This window comes from Gouania willdenowi, chromosome 5, assembly GCF_900634775.1.
Source record: "Gouania willdenowi chromosome 5, fGouWil2.1, whole genome shotgun sequence".
In the NCBI taxonomy this organism is placed as follows: Eukaryota; Metazoa; Chordata; class Actinopteri; order Blenniiformes; family Gobiesocidae; genus Gouania; species Gouania willdenowi.
Window position 1 is genome coordinate 4,436,195 of NC_041048.1, and position 19,611 is coordinate 4,455,805.

At 36.5% G+C, this 19,611-nt stretch overlaps 2 protein-coding genes across 4 annotated transcripts in view; one reads left to right on the forward strand and one right to left on the reverse strand.

The window, feature by feature from the left end:
• stab1 (stabilin 1) overlaps positions 1–18,458 on the reverse strand; it is a 105,639-nt gene extending 87,181 nt beyond the window's left edge. The window contains exons 1-13 of one of the 3 annotated variants that reach the window (XM_028446302.1): positions 18,356–18,458; positions 18,027–18,115; positions 14,168–14,292; positions 13,727–13,842; positions 11,639–11,724; positions 11,427–11,496; positions 10,682–10,777; positions 9,762–9,875; positions 8,159–8,346; positions 6,702–6,838; positions 6,484–6,611; positions 5,525–5,601; positions 4,390–4,512 (exon numbers count right to left, since the gene is read on the reverse strand). In XM_028446302.1, the coding sequence (XP_028302103.1) occupies positions 4,390–4,512; positions 5,525–5,601; positions 6,484–6,611; positions 6,702–6,838; positions 8,159–8,346; positions 9,762–9,875; positions 10,682–10,777; positions 11,427–11,496; positions 11,639–11,724; positions 13,727–13,842; positions 14,168–14,292; positions 18,027–18,083 (1,317 nt within the window). In that variant the 5' untranslated portion in view covers positions 18,084–18,115; positions 18,356–18,458. Of the gene's footprint in view, positions 1–4,389; positions 4,513–5,524; positions 5,602–6,483; positions 6,612–6,701; positions 6,839–8,158; positions 8,347–9,761; positions 9,876–10,681; positions 10,778–11,426; positions 11,497–11,638; positions 11,725–13,726; positions 13,843–14,167; positions 14,293–18,026 lie in introns of all 3 variants that reach the window. The other 2 variants (XM_028446301.1, XR_003674065.1) reach the window with 2 other exon arrangements.
• On the forward strand, positions 588–2,389 carry LOC114463081 (nuclear factor 7, brain-like). The gene is made up of 2 exons (XM_028446339.1): positions 588–707; positions 861–2,389. Exon 2 carries the CDS (start codon positions 862–864, stop codon positions 2,242–2,244), a length of 1,383 nt encoding a protein of 460 aa, XP_028302140.1. The 5' UTR covers positions 588–707; position 861; the 3' UTR covers positions 2,245–2,389.
• Positions 18,459–19,611: the final 1,153 nt, after the last annotated feature.

The following is a 19,611-nucleotide window of genomic DNA, read 5'->3' on the forward strand; positions in this document are numbered from 1 at the left end:
TAACAAACAGCTGCACAATATTTGCTATTTTTTGCCTTTTTTCTCCTGTAAGGGACAGCATGTGTGAGTGAGTTCTTTAGTGTGGCTTATTTAGGGGAAGGTCAGGGTTAGGACGCACTTAGTAATCCATGTAACTGAGCTTTTTATGCTTTTCTAATGAGTAGTGAAAGCAGCAACATCAAAAACTAGTATTTTAATACAAATTAAGCTATAAAATAAAAACATATTGATATAGGCAATATTGTAATTTTCTATATCGCCAAAATAGAAAACTTGATATATCTTGAATCTCGATATATTGCCCAAGCCTAATGTACAATATAAAATACACACTTAAAATTAGTTCATTCCTTAGTCTTACTAGTAAATACTAGTTGTATCATCCTAAATATGCAATTTTCATCGTATTCACTCACTATTGGGCTCCTAAACATTACAGTTGGATGATATGTAGTCCAACTTGCTGTTTAGTATTTCGGCTAAATCTGCCTCTTCCTACGCATTTATTAGGGTGAAGAATTTAAATCACATCCTAAGAAGAAAAAAAGAGACGTTGCAGTCAGTCTGCAGAAGCTCCACCCACTGAAATCTGAGTAAACAGGAAGCACAGCTTTGACTTTTGAACTGGAGTGACTCACCGAGACAGAACCGAGAACAAGATTCACCTTCACTGCACAAATAACCCTTCCACCAAAGAAGTTCACAAGGTAGGAACATTGGTCACATTGGAAATACTGCAGCTGTGGAATAGTTGAACTTAAATGATCACAGAGAGAGACTCACTGTTGAAAGTGAAAGTAAGTCTCAGAGAGTTTCCTAACTGAGTGGAATATGGGTGTGGGCTTTTTTTTACTTCCTAGGATGTCTTCCCTAGCAGAAGACGATCTGTGCTGTCCTGTCTGCACCGACGTCTTCCAAGACCCCGTGGTGCTGTCATGCAGCCACAGCTTCTGCAAGTCCTGCCTCCAGGATTGGTGGAAAAGACAAAAACTGCGCACGTGTCCATGCTGTAAGCGGAAGTCCTCCAGGAGCGACCCACCGTGTAACTTAGCGTTAAAGAATCTGTGTGAGACTTTCTTACAGAACAGGAATCAGAAGCAACCTTCAGTCTGTGGTCAGCACTCGGAGACGCTGCGGCTCTTTTGTCTGGATCACCAGCAGCCCGTTTGTCTCGTCTGTAGAGAGTCAAAAACCCACAGCGAGCACCGATTCAGACCCCTGGACGAGGCTGCGCAAGACTGCAGGGAAGAGCTGCAGATCGCTCTGAAACCTGTGCGTGACAATCTGGCTCTATTTGAGCAATTCAAAGAAAAATACGAGCTTACTGTTGCACACGTGAAGACTCAGGCCCAGCAGGTGGAGGAAAAGATCAAAGAGCAGTTTTGGAAGCTTCACCAGTTTCTACAGAAGGAAGAGGAAGCCAGACTTGCTGCTCTGACAGAAGAAGCAAAGCAGAAGAATCAGATGATGATGGAGAAGATCTCAGCTCTGAGCAGAGATATGGAAACTCTCTCCAACACCATTGCGGCTGCGCAGAAGGATCTGGAAGTTGATGATGCCTCGTTTCTGCGTAACTACAAAGCTGTGGAGATGAAAGTCCAGCAGCTTCCTCGTCCCGATGTTCCCGAGCTCCACTCTGGAGCTCTGATAGATGTGGCCAAATATCTGGGAAATATGAGCTTCAACATCTGGAAGAAGATGGGAGACATGGTCGCCTACATGCCGGTGATCCTGGACCCGAACACAGCCGACCCCGAGCTGCTCGTGTCTGCAGATCTGAGTAGCGTGAGATCTGGAGAGCAACAGCAGCTTCCCACAAACCCAGAGAGGAGCAGATTCTCCTGCTCCGTGCTCGGCGCCGACGGCTTCGACTCGGGGACTCACAGCTGGGCCGTGGAGGTTGGGAAAAACAAGGATTGGGAAGTGGGAATGTTGGCGGAGTACACGCAGGCCAGAGGACTCCTCAAGTCCGGCTTGTGGAGGGTTTTGTTCTCCGGAGGTAAATTCACGGCGTTCTCCACGAATGAGTCAGAGAAAAGTCTGAGTGTGAAGAAGCTGAAGAGGATCAGAGTCAAGCTGGACTACGAAGGAGGAACGTTGTCGTTCTGGAATCTCGACACCAACAAGCACCTTCACACTTTCACTGACAGCTTTACAGACACTTTGTTTCCTTACGTTTACACTGAGAATCCCTTTCCTCTGAAGATTTTATCCAAGAAGGTGTCGGTTGCAGTCAGAGATTAGCAGGATTTACAGATAAACTGTCATAGGTGTCAAACTCATGGCCCGGGGGGCAAATCCGGCCCTTTGGAGATTCCAATTCGGCCCACAGGATAAAGCAAAAATTACAAAGAAAACATGAATCATTGTGTAAATGAAACTCAACACTCCTGATGCTTATATCGAATGATTGCAGTCATTTTTAAAAGAATTCAAAATTCTTACAAAAACCTTCAATTTTCTTAAAATTTACACATATTTCCCTTAATTAAATAGAAATTGGTCACAAAATCTAGGAAATTTAAAGTGAAGACCTTGTTGGGACTGATATCTGTCACTTATCACTTGGATATTGTTGGTTTCTAACATATTTAGTGTTTTATGTATATGTATTATTGCAAACTAGGGCAAAATAGTGTTGAAATTACTTGTTTTCCTGCATAAAATCTGTGGCCCTCTTGAGATCAAACTGCTCCGTATTTGGCCCCTGAACTAAAATGAGTTTGACACCCCTGCTCTATGTTCCCACAAGTGACTAAATAAATAAATAAATACACTCCTAAAGAGTTGAAGATAAATTCAGGTAAAGGACAAACAGGGAACTTTATAGCATTGATGAATAATTCTGCTACTTCTCAGGTGTTGCTGTTTCTGGTAGATTATTTATTCTGGGGTTTTTTTCTGATAGTTAATTAATTCAGAGGGTAAATAAAAAACATTTACTGAAATCATTCAATGTTGCATTCCATTTTTCTTGAAAACCCACACTGAAAACCACACAATCTACTTGATTTAAAAAAAAATAAAAATAAGATCCTAAATTACTACGAATAAAATACAATTTTCAGAAACTACTTGTCAAACAAATTACAACTGTAATACTATAGCAAATTTGAGTTTCCTATGTGATGTAGTTCCTGAGATATTGGAAGCTGAAAATGGAAAAAAATAAGTATGTCCATATCTCAAAAAGTATTCATCAAATCAAGCTAAAATATACAGTGTGTTTATATTTAATAATCACAGAACAACTGGTAAAAAATGTCAGAATTTTTTTTAGCCTAAAGTGGGCCATTTGTTGAAAAGACATGGAATGACCTTACTCCAGTGGCAAAAAATACAATTTAATAATAATACACAGCCACACGACAAAATAATTAACTTCCATACATTTCAATAAAGTGATGATGAGAAACGAAAGATCATTCAGCGTTTTTAAAAGCCAGAATCAACATTGAGATGTTGAAAATCATGGAATTTAAAAGTTGCAGTAGCTCTGTTTCACGCTAGCTGTGCTGTATGAGCAGCATGGCAGCAGTGCTGAATTCTTCCTAGTTTTTCTTTAACATGGGGTTGAATGATGACGGTCTTTCCACAACGTTACCTTTTACATGAAAGTTGGTCACAGCCATCACACACTGAGGTACAACTTAATGGTTCCTGTTCTAATATCTAATGTCCTACATTGCCTTTTTAAAAACTGGCATCAAAAAGTTGTTCTCTGGTTTCCATGGATACGGTTGATGATAAGAGTGGAAAAGTGCTGAAAATCATCAATGGAACCTACATTTAAAAAAAAAAAAAACTAGAGGAACAAGAAAGCTAGAATTTTTCTGCTTTACTAAGCAATACATACTTGATATATCAGTGAGTAAAAAAAATGAAATTTTTTAAACATTATTCATTTTATTTAAAAAATTAACAATACGTTAAAAAAGTATCAAGCCCGGATTTTTTCCCAAATGTGCCCCTAATAAAAATTTGACCCATGAACATAATTCCCTGAATTTATGTCAACCAACAAAAAACTATTAGTAAAAAATCAGTGTACAGTGTAGAAGTTTGTCTAACCACCAACTTAAAATGAAATAAATAAAAGTTGTAATTCAAAGAGAGAAAGACATTTTTAAGTATATGAAATAAATACTTTTAAAAAATGGAAGGCCATGTTAATTGTTGAATTCATAAGACAAATGAACCTGCAGTAGTGTGTACTGTATGTACCATGATTGACTGGTTATTTTAAAGAAGAAAAAAAAAAAAAAATCAATGAAGCCTGCAGATTAATTTCTCACAATTATTATGGTTACATAAGGAAAGGAAGAGCTCCGTAGCTTCATTTATGTCCCACACATTGTGTTTTCATGAGGTTTGACGTTGGACCGTTACCTTGTTTTCTTTGGTTCTCAGCCGGAATCCTCCATAAAGATTAAAGTCTCGTCCCTCCAGGTCTTTGTAGAGGTGCTGACCCAGGATCAGGTGGTTTTTACACACTGACTCCTCTTTGATGCCCTGCAGATGAACGGATGAGACTCATATTAACATACATATATATATATATATATATATCACAATACATATCATATCAATACAATGCTATACCTCCATCAGCAGTGTTGAGCAAATTACTAGAAATATGTAGTTACAGATACTGTCAGAATATTGGTAAAACTGTCTGAAAGATTAAAAGCTTTGTGTGTTTTTGCTGTCATTATCACAGGAATACAGAAGAACTCAAATGCAACGCAGGAAGGAGTAGACAGATACTGAAATATCTAAATAAGATTGAATAAACGGGCCCCGCACAAAACCAGGAAGACAACTGAAATATTCCCCACTCGGATTTGTTATTTAATAAAGAACTCAGATTCCACACTTAATAATCAAAAACAGGAACTCTCATTCGTTCGCTCACTCGTTTATTTATTCATTGTTTGTTTGTCTGTAAACAAGGCCCTTTGGAGTATCCATTATGGCCCGCAGTAGAAATTAAAAATGAGAGAAAATATGAATGATTACCAAATAATTCAGTTGAAGATATCTCAGTCCCTCTGAATTCACAAATTAAATAAAACTCACAATTTTCCCATGTATCGAAGGGCTTCAGCCATTTTTAATTGCAAATTGTGACAATAAGAACTCTAATTAAAAATCCAACAATTTCCCACATGCGATCACAAAAAAACACTTTAAAATTCACTAAAAAAAATGAGTTTTGAAGTGAAGATTTGTCATTTATTGTTTGGATATTGTCTGTGTCTCACATCTATCATTTACACGTGGAAGTGCAAAATAGGCCACATTAATGTAGAACATTCCCTTTTTTTCTGCCCGTCTAAAATCTGAGGCCCACTTGAGATCAAACTGGTCCGTATTTGGCCCTTGAACTAAAATGAGTTTCACGCCCCTGCTTTAGAGCGTGATTGATCACGGTACCATGATCAGAATCATTGATCCAGATAACTGTGAATCTCTGGTAAAGATGAGATTAGGTGCTAGTGGAGGTTGTTGTGTTTAATCTTACGGTCAGAGGGGTTTCCAGCAGAGGAATGAAAGCTGTGAATGGTCCGTTGTGACTGAGTAACCTCAAACAACCATTTCCTGAAACACACACAGAAGAAAGAGATGAATAGAGGGAAATGTGAAAACATCAAATATTGAGATGCTAAAAAAAAGATATAGTTATTTGGGCAATTTCTGTATTTTTGAATGTTTTCTTTTTATTCTAATGGAAGAATCTGGACTTCTTTACACAATGCAGATAATTGTTTGTGTTTTTAAAAAATGTTAGGGAGCTCGACAGCTGATAAATTAGAAGTCAAGCTTTTTTAAATAGTCAAGGAACAATTAATCTTCCTCTTTGAACTATTTTAGACATTTTTTACCAATTGTTGATTGAATATCATGAAGTTCTAACTTATCTACGCTACATGGTGAAACATTTACAGCCAATATTTAAATATTTTTCAAAACGTGATATAATTAGGTATTATACACTCTACGACCACAATGTACTGTATATCTACCAACAAAGCAGATCCAATTTAATATATAAAAAATAAACTAAAAATCAAAAACAAAAAGTTCCAAGTAATTATTAAACCTTAAAGCAGTGTTTTTCAACCTTGTGGTGGGAACCCCATGAGGGGTCGCTTAAAGTTAAAAAGGGGTCGCCTGAAAAGTCTAATAATTGATTAAAAAAAATGTTGATTTCTGATTTTCAAATTATTTTTAGTTTTTCAAATTAAAACACAAAAACAACTGTATTTTATACTTGTAATTTGCCAAATTAAATTAGGTTTATATTGTCACTAATCTTGTCTACTCTGTATTTGTAACACAGTATAACAAACATGATCAAAAACTAAGTCTAGAAAAAAATGTCTTTGGGGTCATTAGAAATTCTTAATACCAAAATATCTATCGTACAAAAAAAGGAATGTAATTGTTTCTAAGCTTTGTAACTCCTGTTTTGTGCTTTACCAAAGAGCAACAAATTTCCCGTTAGCTTTCCACTGTGCTCGCCAGCTATGTTCAGATCTACGATGCGCGACATCAAGTTTCCATAGCAACGACGGCCATCACCGATCTGACTGGCCTTACAGGTGCATCTGAAGCAGAAGGTGAGAGGTCAGACGCACCAATGAGAGCGTTAGTTGGTTTTATGTTGGTGAATGACGTGAGAGGCTGATCATTCTCACCTGGGTTGTCCATCCAAACCAGTTTCACACGCTGCACTGGGGTCACATGTGTCCTCACGACAGGCAGAGACGAGCTGACAGCCGAGCTCGGGGGCGCCCCCTATGGCCGACATGCCAAACATACACTGGCAGCTGGACTAAAGAGACGAGCACAACAAAAGACACAATATTTAAACGGATCCTCCACTGTTTTTACAAATTTGACCCAAAATTTTTGAAATGTCCTTATTAGAAGATTTATAAGGAGCGCCAATTGTAAAGTTGTGCATGCTAAAATAAACAGCAACTTTTCGCAACATTTAGCAACAAACCACATTTAAAAAACTTATGTGAATTTTTTTTACATTATTTTTTACCAGATTTACAGCAATATTTGTGTGCGTGTACAGCAGTATGTTTTTTTTTATTGTAAATATACACTGTAAATGTTAAATCATAAGGTTCAATCTAAATCTAAATCTAAATGTTAAATCTAAATCAAAATGTTAAATGTTGAATGTTGAATCAAAATGTTACATTAAATATAGATGACAAATCTAAATGCTAAAGGTAAAATGTAAATGTTGAATCTAAATCAAAATGTTAAATGTTGAATCAAAATGTTACATTAAATATAGATGACAAATCTAAATGCTAAATGTAAAATGTAAATGTTGAATGTTAAATTTAAATGTTAAATCTAAATCTAAATGTTAAATGTTAAATCTAAATGTTGACTAAATGTCAAGGGTGAAACTAAATATTTAGCTGATACGCAAATTCATCAAAAGCACCAAAATAAAAGGTCATTGATGCAAACAAGCGCATTTAGATTTAACATTTAACATTTAGATTGAATCTTTAACATTTAGATTGAATCTTTAACATTTAGATTGAATCTTTAACATTTAGATTTAGATTAAACATTGACAATACGTTTTTACGAGCAAAGTAAATATCACAAATTTCACAAAATCTGCTGTAAATTTGGTCAAAAGTAACATAAAAAAAATACAATAAAAAACAATGGGATGTTTACAGGCAGTGGGGTCGTGTGACATCATTAATCACGTGATTTCAAGGTGGTGGAACACAGGCTCTTAAACTATAAAATAGTCCCATTTATAAAAGGCAATTAAATGAATATGGTGCAAAATAATGTTTTGTTAGGCCTATATCTTCTAATAAGTAGTGCAGGATCCCTTTTAATGTAAGTTTAGATTTTTATTCATGCAAGGCATCCGATTTCCTAAAACAGTAATTGAGATAAATCTGCTGAATTTACTTAACCAATCCTCACCCAACTCAATTTGCAAAGACGCGAAATATTCCCGATAAATTTCTACGAGAACTGAAAGCTCAGGAATTTTGGGAATATTCAAAAATATAAACTTTTCATGAGAATTATTTTTATCATAGGGGCATTTTTTCCACAGGTTTTCATGTTTTACTTTATGAAATGTGAAAATCTACTTCACCTTGTTTGGTCCTTTGAAGATACAGACTGTGGAGTTGATGGGACAGCCTCCATTGTTCACCGTACAAGGGTTTTTAGGGACACAGGCTCTGCCGTCGCCTTCGTAGTCTGCTTTACAGGTGCAGGTGATCTTGGATCCCTGTGAGGTGCACGCTGCGTTCACATCGCAGTCCTTCTGGGAACAAACACCTGAACGGGAGGATCCAAGATTACACTCAGCAGCTATAGGACAAAAAACTTAACAAACATATACAGGGTCATTTCAGGACATCCTACGCACTTCGTTCTCAAGAAATTCTGATTTTTATTTACCAATCGTTCCACGATTATTCAATAGGTACACTAAATATTTAGTTTGATCAGATGAAGACTTTCTGAGATATAGACAATTAATGAACGGGGAATGTGTGTGAAGAGTCAAGCTACAACAACCTCATGTAAAGGATTTTCAGTATTTGCGAGTGGTGAAATAACCCCAAAGTTGGGGTTCAAAATAAAAATAAAGAAGTCGCATGAAGAACAATTGTTTTATATCCCAAGAAATAGTCATCTTTTATACTAAATTAAAATACAGATCAGATTTTTTCTTACATTCCAGTTATGGGCCAAGGAAAATAGTAAAAAGAAGCATTTTTTCCAGATTTTACAAGACTGTCACCCAAGAACCAATGCATATCTGTGACTAATCATTAGAGATGTAAACAGTCTATGCTCATAGCTCTAAGCTGATCAAATTACAGGGAGCTGAGACATATGCTAAGTTGTTTACTGAAGGCCCAAACATGTTCCAGACCCAAACCCTGACAAACTGTTTTCCAATTTTGAGGAACTGGCATGTCCACCAGATAGGAAGTACAGTAGATGTTACTATACCAAATTTCAGTTTCACATGTGGTGTAGTTTCTGAGATATTAGAATATTAGAAGTCGGGATGTCCCAATATAACTTTTTCCCTTCTCATACCGATATTGCAGCCTTGGGTATTGTCCAATATGATATCAGCATGAATCATACATACTTTTAATACTTATTTTGTAGTGTGGAATGTTAGAAAAAGCTTGATCAAGTGATGTCACTCAAACAGAGAACAATTGTCAGCAACAGTAGGTATGACAAAAACTGACCCATTTATTATTATTCAATTGGTTACATACATTTTAACCTGCAACATAATATCTACAGTATTCTACAATTGAATAAATATAATATATATCGGAGATTTTTGATGCAGTCCAATAAAATCCGATATTTGTTTTCAGGCTGATATTAATATCAGATCGGGACACCCGTAATTAGAAGATGAAAAATGGAAAAAAAAATAAGGACAAATGAAAATGGACACATACCCCCCTCACTAAATTGTCCATATCTCAAAAAGTATTAATTCGATCAAACTAAAAATGTACAGTATGTCTATTGAATAATCACGGAACAATTGGTAAAAAAAATTCTGAGACCGAAGTGCGTGGGCCATCTGTAGAAATGACATAGAAGGACCTTACGTACTATCACAAAAATGTGATTGTTTACTCAGTTTAATCAGTATTTATTCAATCTACTCTGAAAAATCCTTTCAAAGAAACTAAAAAGAAAGAAGTGTTTACTTGAGCATTTGTTCTTTGGTGTCTTCCTGTATCCGGGCAGACATTCACAGTAGGCGGAGTCTCCTTCTCCTTTGCAGTACGAGTAAGGACTGCAGTTTGTGCATCTGCTGCTCACTGCACACAACACACCGTGTTATACTTATACAGTGTTTTTAAGGTAATAATGCACATTTATTTTACCTTAAATTTTAGCAGGAGTTACCGTAAAAATAATCATTATCATAATACAAACAATACAATAATTAATTATATAACGTGAGACTTTAAAAATATATATTATTATTTGCTACAGACACGTCAAATTATTGTATATACAAGGAAAAGGAAAATAAGTACGATAAATAAATAGAAAATAGTATGAAAATATAATACTATACAAATAATTTAATCTATTTATTTAATACACATAAATATAAAACATTTAAAATTCTAACTATTGTACAAACAAACATTTATATAATATATATATACACACACATACCCATATTCTATATACAGTATATTATAATCAAATACAAATATTTTAATAATATGTGCCAGTGATAGCTGTTTTATTTAATCAGGTTATAATTACATGAAAACCAACTGCTGTTGATGACGTTTTTTGTATATTAATTGTATACAAATAATTGTATTATTTTTGTATATTAATAAATAAAATATGGTAGTAAAATCATGTAAATAAAACTAACAAACCCTTGTATTTTATCTAATAAAAGTGTGCCAGTCTTGCATATATTAATAAATGTTAATTATTTGATAGCTGTTCTGTTTTATTACCGTACGTGATGTACAGGAGCTGGTTTTCTGTGTTGCAGTTGGACTCGACTATAAGTGGCGGGAACGTGCTGTGAGTCTCGCGAGATAACGTCAATTCGCGTGTGACTTCTATGGTTTATTTACAGTAATATGAATCCTACCTTGGTCACAGCGCCTCCCAGTGTATGGCGGCTGACATAAACACTGTCCGTCACCTTCAGGACCTTTGTTACACGATCCGTGCACACAATCACACTCTGCACACACACACACACACGCACGCACACACGCACACACGCACACACGCACACACGCACACACACACAGAGACAAAATTTGTTTAATTTCACCTGGCATATGAAGTGTTAGGGCTGGGCGATATGGACCAAAACTTTTTTCTCAAAATGGCGATGTATGATATAAATCTTAATATTTTTTAATTCAAATAAAATCAAACCAAAAAATACAATTCCAGGTTAAATTTGCTGATGCAAAATGCCACACAGGCACATTTAGTGACCCTTTTGGCTTTTTTTCTATAAGGGACAGCACGTGTGAGTGAGTTCTGTAGTGTACCTTTTATAGGGGAAGGTCTGGGTTAGGACGCACTCATTAATCCATCTAACTGTGCTTTTTATGCTGTTCTGAGAAGTAGCAAAAGCAATGATTCCGAAAACAAGTATTTTAATACAAAATGAGCTATAAAAATATTGTATATATATATATCGATATTGGCGATATTGTAATTTTCTATATCGCCAAATTAGAAAACTAGAACCAGACTTTTCTTTTCTGTCCTCTGTGGTGGGCATTAGTCTGTTTTAAATATTTTGACCCAACTTTATCATTTCTAAAGGCTTTTTAAAGGAAATCTAAACTATTCCAAATAGAAAACAAAGTCTATACCTTTATCACAGTTTTCACCAAATGTATTGTCGTTTCTGCACTCCTGACAGGCAAAACCACCAAAACCTTCCTGAAAAAGATGTTTTTTATGTTTTCGTCATCAACATTTGAAAAAAAAACACTAATTCAACAGAGCATTACAAAACATTCAGCAAAAACCCAAAGGGATTTAGTTTTTCACCATCACAGTGTAAAATGAGAAGAACACTAACCTCACAGATGCAGGTCCCGTTGCCTTTGTCTCCATCCAGACACGTTCCTTTGAAATTACAGGTTTTCCCCGACCAGGTCGGACAAGCTGCAGGCGCACAAAAATCAGACGAGTACATGAGATAACATCACAAACACAACAACTAAATGTCTACGACTAAACACCAAACGTCTTTGGAGTAAGACAGTTAAACAATTCACAATGTTGAATCTTTTCTATAGAAATTGGTTCTCCTGGTTCTACCAAACATTGAGAATGAGTGACCTTGCCTGTAAGATGGATTCCTGGTGTTCACAAACACCAGGAGAATCCATCTTGTGCCGTTCCTGCCTTGGCCTTTCAAATCTGAACCAAAACGATTCCGACCAATCATGAGGCAGTGTTGTGGTTTAGGGCGGGATATCCGGGTGTGACGAAAGCAGAAGCACCAAAGCAAAACTGGCGCATGCGCTGTTGCGGGGAGAGGAACTAGCTGGGCTATCGCTATTAGCATAGCTCTGAATCAAAATAGAAAGGTGTCAACACAGGAGGATAGTTAAAGGCCCATGTTACGCTACATGGACATTTCTGTGCTTTAAACATCATAAAGTGTTATTAGGGCTTCACACACATGCCCAAAGTGTTTTTTTCATTGATTCCTTCAATCGTTAGTTAGAGGGTGATTTGCTCCTTTCTTACTGCAGGGTGAGCCCAAACACCTCGCTACAATTTGATGACACATTTCCACTTTGATGACAAATTTACTTGGCACCGAGCTGGAGAAGCCGCGCCTCCAGGAAGCTCTCTGCTGTGATTGACATGTAAACAGACACGCCCACGAAGGTGAGCATTTCAGCATCCTTCGCGCAGTGCTATATATGTATTTTCTACAGTTTATGTATGTACTGGCGAACGCCCCGCCCCCACACTCTGTCTCGTGTTTACAAAGCAGCATGAGCTCGGATACGGAGTGGGTGGCTCTACGTCACCGTGCGGAGAGGACGAAGTCAGTGTCCCGTCTATAGACACGCCCACTCATGAATATACATAAGTAGGCCGCAAATCAGCCTGTTTGTGTAGAGTTGCTCAGAAAGTGACTTTTCAGAGGCTAAAACTCTGGAGAACAGGCGAGTTTGGGAAAATAAACCTCAAATATTATGTTTTTGGGGTTCTTAGAACAATTGAAGATGGGTGAAAAATAGCATAATATGGGACCTTTAACGTGCCTTTAACTCTCATACTCGTGTTGCAAAAACGGCAAAAGTCACTCAACGACATAATGACCGCAGCATTACTCCTAGTCTTGTCAGTTTGTGTGAGTGTTAAGTAGATGAGTAGCTCTCTTCATCCCTTCTGTCTCCACTCATGTGTGTCTAATCTCTTGATTGCCTTCCTGCAGTATTTAAAGTGTGCTCAAACATAGAATAAATGCTTGGTCATTGTTTGTCAGTCTCATCTGATTGTTCTGCCTTATGCCGTTTGTCTTGGGTTTGTTTATCTTCATTTGGAAAAGCTTTTGACTCAACGATTCACTTTTGTTTGTATTTTGTTTGTTTTCGGTTGTTTGTTGCCTGGTTCTTCTTCTCTGCACCAATTTTTCTCGTTCTAACTCTCACAACCAAACCTGTGTAGACCGTGTTGTAAAGGTGAAAGTAACTGATTACAAGTACTCACGTTACTGTAATTGAGTTACTTTTATGGGTACTTGTAGTTTTTTAAGTATAGTAATGTGTTACATTTCCACACCCAATTGTTACCGAGTAAAATATTATTATTTTTGTTTTAAAATGATCAATTGACATTGTGAAACTACAAAAAATGAATTTAACAGACAACAATCAAATGCATCACATCATAGCCGACCAATCAGATTAAACGTAATGTATGGGGCCAAAACAGCATTGAATGCTGGTTATTTTCTCAGTTTTTAGAGTTCAAAATGTAGCTATTCTTAGAGCCTTAGATTTCTTTTATTTTTAAATTGAATTAATTTGTGTTATTTTAATTAAAAAAAAAAAAAAAAAAGAAATGTACATTTTGACAAATCTTTTATTTTATACAAATGTCTTTGTCAATTAAGTGTGTGTGTGTGTGTGTGTGTGTGTCTTACGAAGACACAGCGGTCCCCAGTACTGTTGGCAGCACACTGGTGCCATGTAAGTCTTGGCACAGTTGTGCCAACATCCCTGAAGCTCCTGATTTCTGCCACCGATCTGCACAGAATAACTGCAATACACACGGACACACACACACACACACACACACACACACACGGACACACACACACACACACACACACACACGGACACACACACACACACACACACACACGGACACACACACACGGACACACACACACACACACACACACACACACACACACACACACACACACACACACACACACACACACACACACACACACACACACACACACACACACACACACACACACACACACACACACACACACACGGCCTTAGTCCCTCCAGGTAACCACAGCACAGCCATTATTAATACACCGTTGACTGACAGCCTTCATCCTGCACACCTGCAGTTGGTCGGGAGTCCTTTCACTTTGGTGAAGCCTTTGGGGCAGCGGCTGTTGACAGCAGCGGCACAGGAAGTGCAGGCGGTGGTCACATCCTCCCTCTGGGCGATGTCACATCGAGACGTCTGCGGGAGCAGGGGATCAGCTTTGTTAAAGGCCTTAGATCAGTGGTCACCAACACGGTGCCCGTGGGCTCCAGGGGGCCCGTATGGAGCACTTGAGGGGTCCTCAGGCCTGTTCTAACATGAGCAGCGTCAACCAATGAGCTCCGTCCAAAATCTGATTTACTTTCCCGGATTCAAACACTCAAAGATAAATCCAGATGACAGATATATTCAGTGCTTTAGTAGAGTTAAATACTGCTGCACTTCATATCGTTTTTGTGTTAAATGAACCATCTTTAAATGTTTATTTTCACTTTAACATTGTTACTAATGTGTTCAAGTATCACCGATAGGATTTTGTAAAAGAATGCTGCAGATTTTGGTGTTTAAACTGTGATGTTAAAAAAAAAAAAAAATGAAAGGAGAGTTTTAAAGAAATGTTACATGATTGTTAAATTGTAAAAACATCAAACATCAAAAGTTTGTGGCTTGTAAAATAGGAACACTATGATTTTCTATTAATTGTTTCAGAAGTGGTTATTTGAAAATGAATCTATTGCATAAATTAAAGTGTTGAAAGGTATTTCCTACCTTTTTAGATCATTGCTCGTCATCCTTCATTATCTTTCCCTCTAACTAAAGTGAAACCATGATATTTTAGTATTTCAGTGTGTATTAAAGTGGTAACCCTTCAGATTATTCAGTACCTTTGAAGTAGCTCATGGTTTCAGAAAGGTTGTTGAGTGACCCCTGTGCACTAGATCATTTCATTTCAGGGACCAAATATGGATCAGTTTAATCTCAAATGGGCCACAGGTTATAAGCAGTAAAACAAGCAATTTTATCATTCATGTGTCCTAGTTTGTACTTCCATGTATAATAGTATTTAAAGTATACGGGCACCGACAATATCCAAGGAATAATTGACTGATATCAGTCCCTGCAGGATCATGAATTGGATTTTGTGACCAAATTTACTTTATTTTGGGGGAATTTTGGAGAGTAATTTGAGGAAAATTGTAGAGTTTTTGAAAAAGTGAGGGCACTTACAACAATTTCAAATTAAAAATGACTGCCATCATGTGATATAGAAATAGAAAAACTGAGATTTGTGTATTTGGAGCAGTGACGTACCGTGACCACTAGGGTTGAGTAGGCACGTTGCAAATCTACTAAAAATATAAAATGTATAAAAAACCCAACAAGATCCACATGAACAAGCATTTAGCCATGTAACAAAATCAACATCGTAAACACCATTAATGAACATAAACAATTATTTAATATAGCCTCCATAATCTCCCAACAAGATATATCTCATGACACGGCAGCGCATCCATTGTTTGTGATGGAAACACAGAAACATGGAGAAAATGACAACAACAACAACTCAGAACAGCCTCAGTGAGGAGCATCCACAAAGTCAATCCTTCCTTTTGTTCCATTCACTGTGAAAAGTATGAAACATTTTCTGACCTTATCTTTGCTGAAGCTCTGGTAACTCAGGTGTTGGTCTCCATCTTTTAAAAGCTGTTGTTTTTCCTCAAAAGAAAGTTTCTCTGTCATCTCTGGCGCTGTCATCCTGACTGTAGTGTTATCCCGCCCACTAGCTAGAGAACGTAGCAGCAGCGGCCACATGGCATCAATTCACTATTGCACTGTGAACTTACGTATAGCATTTAGCAAAGCACGGTTACGTCCAAAGGCAGCTCTCTACGCTGCCTTTGGACGTAAATGGTTGTCATCTTGGGGAACTGACTGCGCATGCGCAAACATAAAAACAAGCTATGAGAACAGAGGCAGAGCAGCCGTGTGCTTTTAGGATGGGGCGGGGCCTCCTCCTGCTTTACAGCGACGACAGTCGTTCCAGGAAATAGCATTGTTTAGTAATTTGGGCTATGAAACGCACAAAATGCGAACACTTTCAAACTTATAGGTACTGTAGGCTATTGGAAATGGAAAAATAAATCATTTATAATTATATTATAATTAAAAGAAATAATCAAAATATCAGTTCACCCTTGGGTAGGCACTGCCTACCTTGCCTACCCTGACAGCACGTCACTGATTTGGAGGGACTGAGATATCTACAGCTGAGTTAGTTTGTGATTTACACAATGATTCATGTTTTTGCTGTCATTTTTACTTTCTCCTGCGGGCCGAATTGGGAGCTTTAAAGTGCCAGATTTGGCCCCCGGGCCTTGGATTTGACACAAAAGTCTTAGACTTATTATTATTATATTTTATTATTATCTTTCTTTTCTATTATTTTCCTTCTTTTATCTTATTTTTTTATTTTTATTTTGTATCTATTTAATTATTTTTTTATACTATTATTATTATTATTATTATTATTATTATTATTATTATCATCTTATTTGCACATTCTAGTCTAACTACTGTTTATATTTATACTTATGTTTATACTTATTTTCATCTTTTCTAGCTGATTGTTTATTGTTGAAAATTTTTTGTTTTCACTATTGGAGAGAGCACAGTTGACCGAGTCAAATTCCTCGTGTGTACAACATACACTTGGCGAATAAAGATGATTCTGATTCTGATTCTGAAAGATGATTCTGACATACACACACACACTCACAATATTGCTTTACCACTTGTGCCATCAACGAGATCCTGTGACTTTTTTATATCACAATATCAAACAGTTCTACATGTTTTCAACTACAAATACCTCTTCAAAGTGTCTCTGAAATGCATCCAGACCCTTTTTGTAAACCCTCCTATCCTGTTTAGGGCCTTTTTCAGCTGACTCAGGTCTCCAGAGACAATCACCAACAGCGCTATGCTCTAATTCATTATAATGGGTTTTATCTCATCAATGTCAGGATGTCTCCATGTCCCACGAGTCCCTGAGCTTCCTGAAACTAAAACAACAAACCTACTGCCTTTAGTCTCTCAAGCTGCGACACCTACACATAACCCTCAACCATTCCCTCACATCACCAAAAAGGACTGTTATGGATTACATGTCAGATCACTGACACAATAACAATGAGTGTAAATGTGAAGTCACCCTCCATTGACTGGTGACCCAGTAAACATAGAAAATGACAGAAAAATACACAAAACAAAAGCAATAATACATTAAAACATACAAAGAATTACACCATTGCAGAAAAATAGTGAAAGACAAGAAAAACAGAAAATACTGAAAAAACAAAAATGAACATTCTGACAACACAAATACACAAAATGACTCAAACACTATACAAAATTACAGAAACAGAAAATAAAAGTATGGAAAAAGATGAGAAAAACACAAAAAATGACTCTGCAAACCCACAGTTCTAACAAACAAGCAAAATGACAACATAAAAGCTCAATCAACACAATCCTAACAAGCAAGACAACAACAAACATACACAGAATGACAGAAAATTACAACAAAAGTACACAAAAACACAAGAAAAACACAAAAAATTACTGCAAACCCACAGTACTACAAACAAACAAAATGACAAGGTAAATAAAGAAAATTGACCAAAAAAAAAAGAGGAATATGACAACATATATACACAATGTAACTCCAAAAGACAAACATTTTACAGGAAAAATACTTAGAAAGGACAACAGAAATGCACAAAATGAAAACAAACACAAAATTACTATTACTGTGTTAATGCTCAGACTCGTCATGTTGACATGAATGTTGATGGTCCCCACTGTGATAGAAGTGACCCATCTCTGAGCTGTGTGAAGTGGAGTGTGATGGAGGTGGAGGTGTGTTATACCTGTTGTTGTTGTTGTGAAGTCTGCAGACAGAGCAGCAGCAGCAGCAGCAGCAGCATGGCTCAGAGTCTCACATCCAGAGAGGAAAAAACTAGAAAGAAACTAAGATTAGGCCCCAGATCCAACCTGGCTTTAACGTTTCATGTCAACTCTGAGCCTAAAAGTACAACCTGCTCCACAAACTGCAGGAAAAAAAAAACGTCCTGAGAAAACAATGGGTGACAATTTCAACCAAAGCTGCTGATGAATTAAAAAAACAACCTGCTGCTAAAAAATGTGACAAAAAACAGGAGTAAAGAGGAAATCCACAGCAGAAAGACAGTGACTTTACCTCCAGTTTGTTCTGTGAGAACAAAAACTTCAGATAATCTCAACTGTGAGCTCAGTTTAGCTCAGTTTAGTTCAGCGAAGTAGAGGCTGGAGTGACTTTTCCTCTGATGGAGGAAGAAGTGTGAGAGTGAGAACCTCCCAGTACAGGTCATCTCCTCCTCCTCCTCCTCTTCCTCCTCCTCTTCCTCTGGAATGCATTCATTCATTCATACCTACTGTACATCTCTGTTTGACTGTAGTCAACGTTTACCTTCATAATACTTTGATTTGTTGCTCCCAGGTTGTTTTCAAGGATAAAAACTAAGGATTGAAAGTTTGAGAAAAAGACTTATGTGAACCCGGGAGAATTAGATTGAAATCAGATCAGATATTGTCACTTTTTATTACAACGGGGACAAAAAAATGTGATTCTATCTGATCCAAGGGCCACATTATCAGCATTCATGGCAGTGTTTAGAATAAAGACAGGATTGTGTGTTTTAAAAGTCACTTTGTGTGTGTTTTGAAAGGTTGTGTATTTTCTCTCATTTTGTGTACTTTTGTCCTAGTTTTGAGTGTTTTTAGGATCACTTTGTGAATTTTTATGATTCTGAGTCATTTTGTTTTGTTTTTGTGACTTTGTGTTTTATGAGTCATTATTTTGTGGTAGTTTTGTATTTTTTCCTGTTATTTGTGTTTTATGAGTCATTTTTTGTTTTGTATATTTTTCTTTCATTTTGTGTGTTTTTGGAATACATTTGTATATATTTCTAGAAATTCACTTTCTTTTCTTTTGTGTGTTTTTAATGTCCCTTTGTGTGTGTTTTTTTGTTATGTATATTTTTCTCTCATTTTGTGTATTTTGTGGAATCAGTATGTATATTTTTCTAGAAATTCTGTAGGTTTCCAGAGTCAAATTATTTTGTTTTTATGTTTTATGACTCATCATTTTGCTGTAGTTTTGTATTTTTCCTAATATATATATATATATATATATATGTATTGTTATTTTGTGTGTAGTTATTTGTGTATTTTTGTTATTGTTTTATTTTTCACATTTTGTTTGTTTTAGGAGATTTGTGTGTGTTTTTGTTCTATATATTTCTCTCTCACTTTGTTTATGTTTGTTGCAGTTTTGTGTGTTTTTGGAATCAGTTTGTATATTTTTATAGAAAGTCTCTGTGTTTTTGGAGTCACTTTGTTTTGCTTTTGTATTTTATGAGTCATTTTGTTGTAGTTTTGTATTTTTCCCAATATATGTGTTTTTGTTGTTATTGA